Genomic DNA, 9297 nt, shown 5'->3' on the forward strand with positions numbered 1-9297 from the left:
GCTTAAATGAAAACCAATAAAAGTTAATTTTGATCTTTTAACTTCTTATCAAAGTTCCATGATATTTTGAAAGATATATATATATATATATGTATGTATGTATGTATGTATCCTTCAGACTGTCAAAACTTTTAACATTTGCTAATATGGCAAATTATTAGTAATCAGTAAAAAAAATAATGTTAATAGTATGTATGGATAAAAATCAATAACAATTTACAAAGTCAAATATAGTGAAAAATGTTATGAATATTTTTTGTGCATCTAAAATTTGGTCGTTGAAAAAGAAAAAATGGAGACAACTTTTGTGCCACCGTCCTAATAAAAGAAGTCTCAGTTTTGAATTTGATTGAAGCTGTTGCTCAATGCTATTTTTGAAAATTGCACTTCCCCAATTCTTAAAAAAGTTGGGAGCTATCTCTGAGTTGTAATAAACGATTCTTTGTCTCTGACTTCTTCTCCGCGCCACATATGAATGAACGTGTAACAAATATAGCCTATTTCTGGTTCACTCTTGTTAGTTTTAAACTGCCATGCCATATGATGGAGAATGAATGAGAGCCAAACCAAACTAAACTAGTGGAATTCAGAAAACAATGACTATCAAAAACCCAAAACCCCACCCACAATGGTACTCACCAGAGACTGGAATCTACTCCAGCACGTTCCCCAATAGATATGTCCCCTCAGATCCTTTTCTTGATGTTGTTTCCTTCATCTTCTCCCACAAACACAGAGGGGTCTCAGCTCTCATTGATTCCTCAACTGGGTCTTCCATTTCCTACCCAGAACTCTACCCCTTGGTCCAAGCCATGGCCTCTGGCCTCTACCACAGTATGGGTGTCAGACAAGGTGATGTGGTTTTGGTTTTGTTGCCGAATTCCATTTACTATCCTATTGTTTTCTTGGGTATTGCGTCTCTAGGTGCAATCGCTACAACCATGAATCCTCTCAGTAGTACACCAGAAATCAAGAAACGGATAACTGATTGTAATGTGTCCTTAGCTTTTACTGCATCTGAAAAAGTTGACACATTGCGAGCATTTGGTGTTCCTGCAATTGGGGTACCAGATAATGTGAATTTGGATAGGAAGAAAACTAGTTTTTCAGCTTTCTTTAAGCTCATTTCTGGTGATTTTGATTTGCCTCCTAAGCCGGTGATTAAGCAGCAGGACACTGTGGCTTTAATTTATTCCTCCGGGACTACTGGGGTGAGCAAAGGTGCTATGCTAACACATGGGAATTTTATAGCAATGGTTGAGCTTTTTATTCGTTTTGAGGCTTCACTGTACCCGCATGAACGGAATGAGGATACTGTGTATTTAGCTGTTTTACCAATGTTTCATATATACGGGCTGGCAATATTTGTGTTAGGATTGTTCTCTGTGGGTTCTTCAATTGTTGTGGTGAAGAAATTTGATTTGAATGAGGTGATGAAGGCCATTGATAGATATAAAGTCACACACTTTCCACTTGTCCCACCATTATTGACAGCTTTGACGAAGAAAGCAAAGGATTCTGGTGGAAGTAGTTTCAAGAGTTTGAAGCAGGTTTCCTGTGGGGCAGCTCCTCTGAGTAGTCTAAAAGTCGTAGAGGACTTAAAGCAGGCATTGCCTCATGTTGATTTCATTCAGGTACGAAGTCCCAAGTTTGAAAATGACCTTTAAAAAAGCAATTGTACCACAAGTTTGGTATCTCAGATGTTAAAATGTACCTAAGTATCTTAGATGAAGGTCTTAATCAAAATATAAAAATTGCACTTATTTTTAATAGACATTCAATCCAAATAGTGCAAATGTTGAATCCCTACTTTTTCCTCTGATTCTTGGGAAACCTATTGTAATGGCCTCTTTTATTTTTGGAAACATCCAGTTGTAAATTTTGTCTGGTTTTAGGGTTATGCAATGACTGAGTCAGCTGGAATAGGAGCCCGCGGCTTGAATACTGAAAAGATTCAAAATTATACTTCAATAGGACTATTGGCTCCAAATACGCAAGCTAAAGTTGTAGATTGGAATACCGGTTCCTCTGTGCCTCCTGGCAGTACTGGTGAGCTTTGGCTACGAGGACCTGGAATCATGAAAGGTAATAAGCTTCATCAGTTTCCTTAATTGTTTCTAGTCTTAAAATTATGTACAGTTCTGTCAATACTAATCTGTATTTTATAAATTGCTAAATCTATGTCACTCTCCTTTCCTTAATTGTTTCTAGTCTTAAAATTATGTACAGTTCTGTCAATACTAATCTGTATTTTATAAATTGCTAAATCTATGTCACTCTCCTTTTTAAAAAATTTGTCATGCTGGTATAGCCCTTTTCAAAAAATGAAAATAGAAAAATTTTCATGTTGGACATCATTTTCCTATTTTTCAGCTTAATTTTGTTTAATTATGTTAGATACCTCGAATTCTTATTATTCCCACGATCATGTCCATATATGTTGCAAGAGCCATTCACTCACCTCTATGACTATGAGCATTTAAATGTTAATTTGACCTATGAGCTCCGTTTGTCTGCTAATGGTCTTGGACTGAATGGCATCTCCTTCCGCATAAATAAAGGGTGGAGGTTGAGGTCATTGGTGCAATCTGTGCATAAGTGTGAGTTATATTACTTATTATTATTTTTTTAAAAGAAGACTTTAATTTCTGTCAAAATCTTTTCTGTAAACTGGTATTTTATAGCTCCTTCCTTTCTGGTATCCATAGTTTTTGTTTCTTTGTCATTTTACTTGAATTATCATACACAACCATTGTTAAAATCATTCTCACGCATACCTGTTTAGCTTCTTATAATACTGATATACAAGAGATTATTTCTGCCCTCATATTTCCAGGATATTTGAATAATGTGGAGGCCACTATGGCAACAGTTGATAAAGATGGTTGGCTACATACTGGAGACATTGTTTCTATTGATCATGATGGATACATTTTTGTAAAAGAACGATTGAAAGAGATTATCAAATACAAGGGCTTTCAGGTAAGTTTAGATTCTGTGCCATTTAATTTTCACCACCTACTCCAGTTCAGATAAGTTTAGGAATCTGTTCTTTGTTTCATATGATGTTAAATTACAAAGTGGATGTTGTGTGCATAATTTTAACTTTGTTGGGGGAGGGGGTTTCGCTAGAAGAAAGAGCTCAATATTAAAGAACAGTAATATCTATTCTTGCAACTAGTCAGCACTTTTTGAAACATTTATGCGTGAATTTTCCTTAAATAAGTGTATAACATGTCTCTTCTGCAGATTGCTCCTGCTGATTTAGAAGCTGTGTTGATCTCCCATCCTGAGATACATGATGTTGCAGTCACAGCGTAAGTGTGAGCTTTTGAATGTATATCAAAAGGCCTTTGAAAATTTGTCAAGATGAAAATATCCTGTCTCTTTAATAATAGCATTTGTAGTTAAATGTGAATTCAGAAGCATTTTTCTGTGGGTTTATAGAGGAGTTCATCCTAGATCAAGCACATGGAGGTGCAATAAAGGAGTGACTCTATTCAAGTACAACTGTAACATTGTTTATATCTTATTTAAATGGGATGTGATTAGAGTCAAGCATACTACATTACTACTTTAAAACTAATCTACACTAAATGAGTGACTATTTTATTTTCTGAAGATTAAGCTTGTGTGTACTATCAAACATGCTCATAAAGGCCATCTCTAATTTCAATTTCTGATGTTCATATATACTCTAATTGCTTGAAATTTTTATAATAATTTGTTATGAACTTACATATAAATATCATTCCTTTTTCCCCCAGTATCTTGGATGAAAAATCTGGGGAGATACCAGTGGCATTTGTAGTGAAGAAGCCTGGAAGCAGACTTTCTGAGGCAGCTGTTATGGATTATGTCGCTGAACAGGTATTCCATATTGACTTTGTATTTCGTATTCATATATTAATAGGTTCAACACTTTATTCTTTTGCTGTAACCCAAGCTGAGCATCAGCTGCTGGCTACTTGCTTTGCTGATGATGACCAGATCGTTATAGCTTTGAAAAATGTCTTCTCGTGGCAGGTTGCACCATACAAGAAAGTCAGGAAGGTGGTCTTTACAAACTCCATACCAAGATCTGCAGCAGGAAAGGTCCTTCGAAGGCAACTCAGGAGCAACATGACTTCTAGACTCTGAGAACTCTTTCTCTGGCTGGCCATAATCTTAAATTGAACAAATTAAATGAATGGACCTTTATCTTTGTATTTTTTGCTAATTATAATTGTTTAAATAAATCCATGACCTTCCATAAAAATAAAAATAAAAAATCCATGACCACAATAGGACCATCATGGTTTTTGCCAAAACTTTTTAATTCAAAATTTTACTGGATTGGAGAATGTAGAGTTGTCTCAATAAATGATTTTGTTGGAGGTGCCTTCTGGTTCAAAAGCTCAATAGGACCATCTTGGTTCCACCTGATCAGGGTTTCTGTGATCCAATTAAATTTGTACTCAATTTGAGGCCAAGTTCAACTTGAATATAACATTTGGTTCAACATCGTATTCAGTTGCTAAGTTTAATGTTGAATAAAGTGTTATTGCCCATTATAACCATCTTTGTAGTTAATCTTCTTGATATTTTTGTTATGATTCAAACTTGGGTCCGTTTGAGATCTGTTTATTTTACTGAAATTGAAATTTTTTTGCTGAAAGTATTGTAAATAAAAGTAAAAATTAGCTGAAATAGTATAGTAGAATTCATGAATAGTATCAAAAAGTGTAGTGGGACCCATGAATAGTAACAAAAATAATTTGAATAGTAAAATAAGTTGGCAAAAATAATATTTGTCAAGCCCACACTTCATCAATATTAATTTTAATGGATTGGGTTGGGTTCAAGTTATACACCTCATGTAACTTTTGTTCATGTTATACTAATTAATTTCATTCTAATGTTTTTTGAACTAATCAATAGTTGTATTATATTCTATCCTTATTCCCTACTTGCTTGTGAAATTTCATCAGAGATCAATAACTATCTCATTTATAATATTTTTAAATTTCAAGTTTTTTTAACTATAAAAATTTTAAATTTCAAGTTTTTTTAACCATAAAAATTTTAAATTTCAAGTTTTTTGAACTTTAAAATTATACAAAAAAGAAAGCATGAATTTATGGATTAGATAGTAAGTAACATTACGTTGAAATGTAGCATGTGTTTGGGAACTGTTGATCAGTTGGCTTTTGCTTATCTTATGTACTATTTGCAGGTCTACGTGAATCTCGCAAAAGAAGTAGCTTATTTTAACATTTTGCTTATTGTTGCATATTGCTCAAAGGGCAATGTCCATTACATGCATGCATGTTGCACACATGTTATACACACACCACTTTTGCAGAGAAATTGTGACTTGAAAGTCACAATTTTAGTTCCAAAAAAAAAAAGTGTAAGAGATATTTCTCTAACTCAAACTTTCTGTTTGCTTTTTAGCTTATTACTCAAAACTTAGTCAAAGAACTTGTTTGCTTTTTAGCTTATTACTCAAAACTTAGTCAAAGAACTAGCTTAGTCAATTAATGTTTTATGTGGGTCCCGCTCAAACTTAGTCAAAAGACCAGTTGGCTTTGTATTGCTTTTTGCTTAAAAAAAAATTGAAAAAATTACACTTAACCACCTTAAATTATATCTTAGATTACACTCTGCACCTTAAACTTTTAAGATACACATTTTATACGCTAAACTATGACATTTTTTACATTTTGCACCCTAATGCCAAGCTTATTGGATGAAAATCTAAAATTTTAGAGTGCAAAGTATAATTGGGAGTATAGTTTAAGTTGATAAAGTGTAATTTTTCCTTTGTTTTTAAGGGTTTGAGAAAATGAGCAATTAAATCTTTTTACGTGGTGCTATACTTTTCTGTCCAAGTTAACAGCAAACTTGACATCGGGTGCAAAGTATAACAAGATTATAGTTTAAGGTGCAAAGTGTAATTAGAAGAATAGTTTAGGGTGGTAAAATAATTTGCCTAAAAAGATTAGTTTTTATATGGATTCACTCAAAAAAAAGTTTACATTTTAATCTACCATTTGCAGGTCCCACAGTAAGGTAGTTCATGTTTTACTTATTCCAATCCTCCAACTTTTCTATAATACATTCAACAAAAAATTAATGAGTTTATTTTATTTAACTTTTAGCTTTTATGTATAGTACTTTCAAACTTTCAACAAAAAGTTAAATAAGTTATTCTCAAACAAACACATAATCCAACATTAAAATTTTCAAAATATTAGTTTAATTCAAGAATTACACGAGGTGCACTGGCAGAGGTACATATAGTCTTGGGGGGGCCATGCCCCCTTCTCCCCCCCCCCCCCGTCCGGGGCTGCCTCTTTAAACCCATCTCGGCTTGGGTACCAACTCTTAAAGACTGAAGATCGGCTTCGGATAAGTGAGGATCCCCTAGGTCACCGGGAGGATCCTCGGGCTGATCAGCTAAGTCAAATACACTATACTCGTCCTCGGAGGAGCTCAATTCAACCACCTCCCTTGCTTTCTTAGGCGGTCCTTTCTCGGCCACCGTTACTTGCTGGGATGAAGAGGGACCTGATAGCGGAATACCTTCAGGTATGTAAGACCCCCCAGTAAAAGAGAAACCGCTCTCCACCACGGTAATCCGTGTAAGCCGAGGATCACGAGCTCTAATTACGTGCTGCGGAACAGGGAATGACGTTTGAGCTGGGTCACACCCGAGGATTTTATGAGCAGCTCTGACTTGGTTGTCAGATTCGTTCAAGAAAAGTTCCGACCTGAGAACGGTCTCCAAATCCGCTTTGTTGACCAGGTGGAAGTGACGTGCAAAGGCGTGTGGATCTGTGAAAAGAAAAGTGAAATTCTTATGATTAGTCAACCAAGTTGAGTATATAGGTATAAAACGCAAAGGCACTGAAACCTAAATTATCTTGTACTTCGGACGCCCTACCTGGCTTCCCCTCTACGGTTGGGCAATGAAAGCCGTCGTGCCATTCTCCCGACACTATGAGGAAATCTTGGTTCAACCCCTTATTGGAGTCAGGAAGACACTGGATAAGACGAACCCTATCGTCCCTTGTCTTCATATAATACGTCTTACCCCTCAGGTGATGAAGGTTATAACACCAATTCACATCATGTGAGTCAGTCTCAGCCCCATTTTCTCATTCAGGGTATCTACACACCCTAGTATCCTAAACACATTCACTGCACACTGAGTGGGAGAAGGCGGAAATGCCTGAGGTAATTGAGGGTCACCGGCCTCATAGGGATTCTCATCCCTCCTTCTACAAAAGCAACTATTGGAATTACGACCTCACCCTCTCTCCTCTTAAGGTACCACTCTCCTTCTTCGCAGTATTTCAAGTTCACATTACCGGGTATTCCATAGTCAACAATGAATTTGTTCATCATTTCCTCGGACTCAACCAACTCCTTAAACTTACCCATTCCCCAAAGATAACTAAAAGCTCTAAAAAAGAAAAAGAAGAGTGAAATCAAGGAAATTTGGGGTCACTAGAAAAAGAAAACTTACAGAGGTATGACGATACTCTTCAGCTAATGTGCCAGTCGAACCAAGTTCAAACTATATGCATCAATAATGATAATCGCGAAAATGATGAAACCAGGCAAGTCAAAACAGGTATTTATACTCTCCCTTAATTTTCCCAAATGAAACCGCTTTCTCATAAAGGCAGGAGATCATGCCGTTGAAAGTGGGAAACGTGGTGCCGTCAAAAATTTAATGGGGCACCCATTAATTCTCGAAACGCTAAAAACGCGCATCGGGCAGTCAAGAAGCCGCCAGCATCAGTATAAACTAAAGTGAGGCCATTCGTCCGTGGATCCGCATGTATCAAAACCCTCCTCCCCGTTCGAGGGAACGTGCAGCAGAGTTTTGAGGGGCTATTGTGGGGTCCGTGGGCCTGATAGCCTCGGTCCATCATATAGCAGGCCCAAGGCCCATGCCGAGGAGCGCAAGCTATTTCTGAAGAGAAGGGGGAAGCCTATTCTCTTGAATCCACGCCGAGGATACCTTGTCCTCGGCCTGACAAGAGTGATTTCAGGGAGTGGCTAACCCCAAAGTAAGCTGTCACTCTCGCATTTAATGCACTCAACTAACCCTCCTGGCCGCATTAAGGAGAGGTAACCCCTTGGCAGGATAACGTTGGTCAGAGTGAGCCACTTGAGTATCGATAAAGCCTCTGATGGGATGGACGACCAGAAAAAAGGCGAATAGACAATCAACAGATGGAAGCAAAAGATAGGAAGATGAAAACTATAAAAGAAGAGCTAGTAAAGCCAAAGAGGGGGGGGGGGAAAGAAAGGCCTCCTCGGCCTGTGGCCGAGGAGCATTCCCTCATTTGTAAGAAAACACTTAGCATTTTTAAAGATAAGTTTGGGCATGGTGATCAACGGCCAGCACCTAAGCCTGTCAGCCCACTCTCTATAAATGTATTGTTTGGGCTTGTTGGGCTGAAAACCCAACACTCAATTCAAATTGAGTCCTTACAACTCTAATTTTGGATAATGACTTTCCTTTAAAAAAAATGTCATAGAGATCACTTCATTGTTAGTTTTTATGTTATTTCCCTTTAAAATATAACAATGATTGCATTTAGCCATTTACAATTCCAATATTTAGTTAGTTTCTCAAGTGGACTCCACACAAATAATACACACACTTTTACCAAAATCCTATAAATCCCTAATCTCTAAGTGTCTTTCTTTTTCTTTTTCTTTTTAAGAATAGAAAAAGGACGTTTTTCCTATTGTTTTCAATTTTTAAATGCAATGCGTGTTGCTCGAATTGGTGTGTTTTTCTTTTCATCCTTAGCCTTCAAATTAATTTATTCAGGTCCCATCATCATCATTTTTTCACAATATTTGATCCTTTTCTCATATTTCCAATTTTTTTCCTCATGTTTTTCTCTCATTATCATCATCTCATTTTATTTTTTTTAGTTGATTTTCTGTTTCCCTTTTGATTCCAGCTGCCTTATAAATTGTACCAACATTGATATGTTTCTACAAAATAATTTAGGCTGTGCTAGAGATAAGAAACATTCTTAAGTCGTAACCCTCGCCCAATTTGAAAAAGGGGAAAATTGTTCAGAATTTCACTGTGAAAATGATAATGAATGAAATTTATTTTATGAATGGTCATCATCAAGCACAATTCTAATAGGAGATGCTAAGGCCTTTATTTAAAAAATATATATATATATATTTTATATGTTTATAGCAAATTGAACAATTTTTTAATCTTATTTGAGTTTTAAAATGTTAAATTTGACTATTTTATATAGAATATAATTA

The 9297-nt window shown here is 36.1% G+C and overlaps 1 protein-coding gene across 1 annotated transcript; it reads left to right on the top strand.

The window, feature by feature from the left end:
* The first annotated feature begins 469 nt into the window (after window positions 1-469).
* LOC112037357 (4-coumarate--CoA ligase-like 6) lies at window positions 470-4543 on the top strand. Its single transcript, XM_024070168.2, has 6 exons — window positions 470-1634; window positions 1896-2085; window positions 2837-2982; window positions 3250-3317; window positions 3768-3870; window positions 4027-4543. Exons 1-6 carry the CDS (start codon window positions 597-599, stop codon window positions 4138-4140), a joined length of 1659 nt encoding a protein of 552 aa, XP_023925936.2. The 5' UTR covers window positions 470-596; the 3' UTR covers window positions 4141-4543.
* The last annotated feature ends 4754 nt before the right edge of the window (window positions 4544-9297 follow it).

The sequence above is a fragment of the Quercus suber genome, unplaced genomic scaffold, assembly GCF_002906115.3.
Source record: "Quercus suber isolate HL8 unplaced genomic scaffold, Cork oak 2.0 scaffold_3A:, whole genome shotgun sequence".
Taxonomy (NCBI): Eukaryota; Viridiplantae; Streptophyta; class Magnoliopsida; order Fagales; family Fagaceae; genus Quercus; species Quercus suber.

Excerpts from the sequence above, each read along its gene's own strand:
- LOC112037357 (XM_024070168.2), top strand. The coding sequence starts at position 597 with ATGACTATCAAAAACCCAAAACCCCACCCACAATGGTACTCACCAGAG. Across the intron at positions 3,318-3,767 it reads CATGATGTTGCAGTCACAGC|TATCTTGGATGAAAAATCTG; the intron begins GTAAGTGTGAGC and ends TTTTTCCCCCAG. Across the intron at positions 3,871-4,026 it reads TGGATTATGTCGCTGAACAG|GTTGCACCATACAAGAAAGT; the intron begins GTATTCCATATT and ends TTCTCGTGGCAG.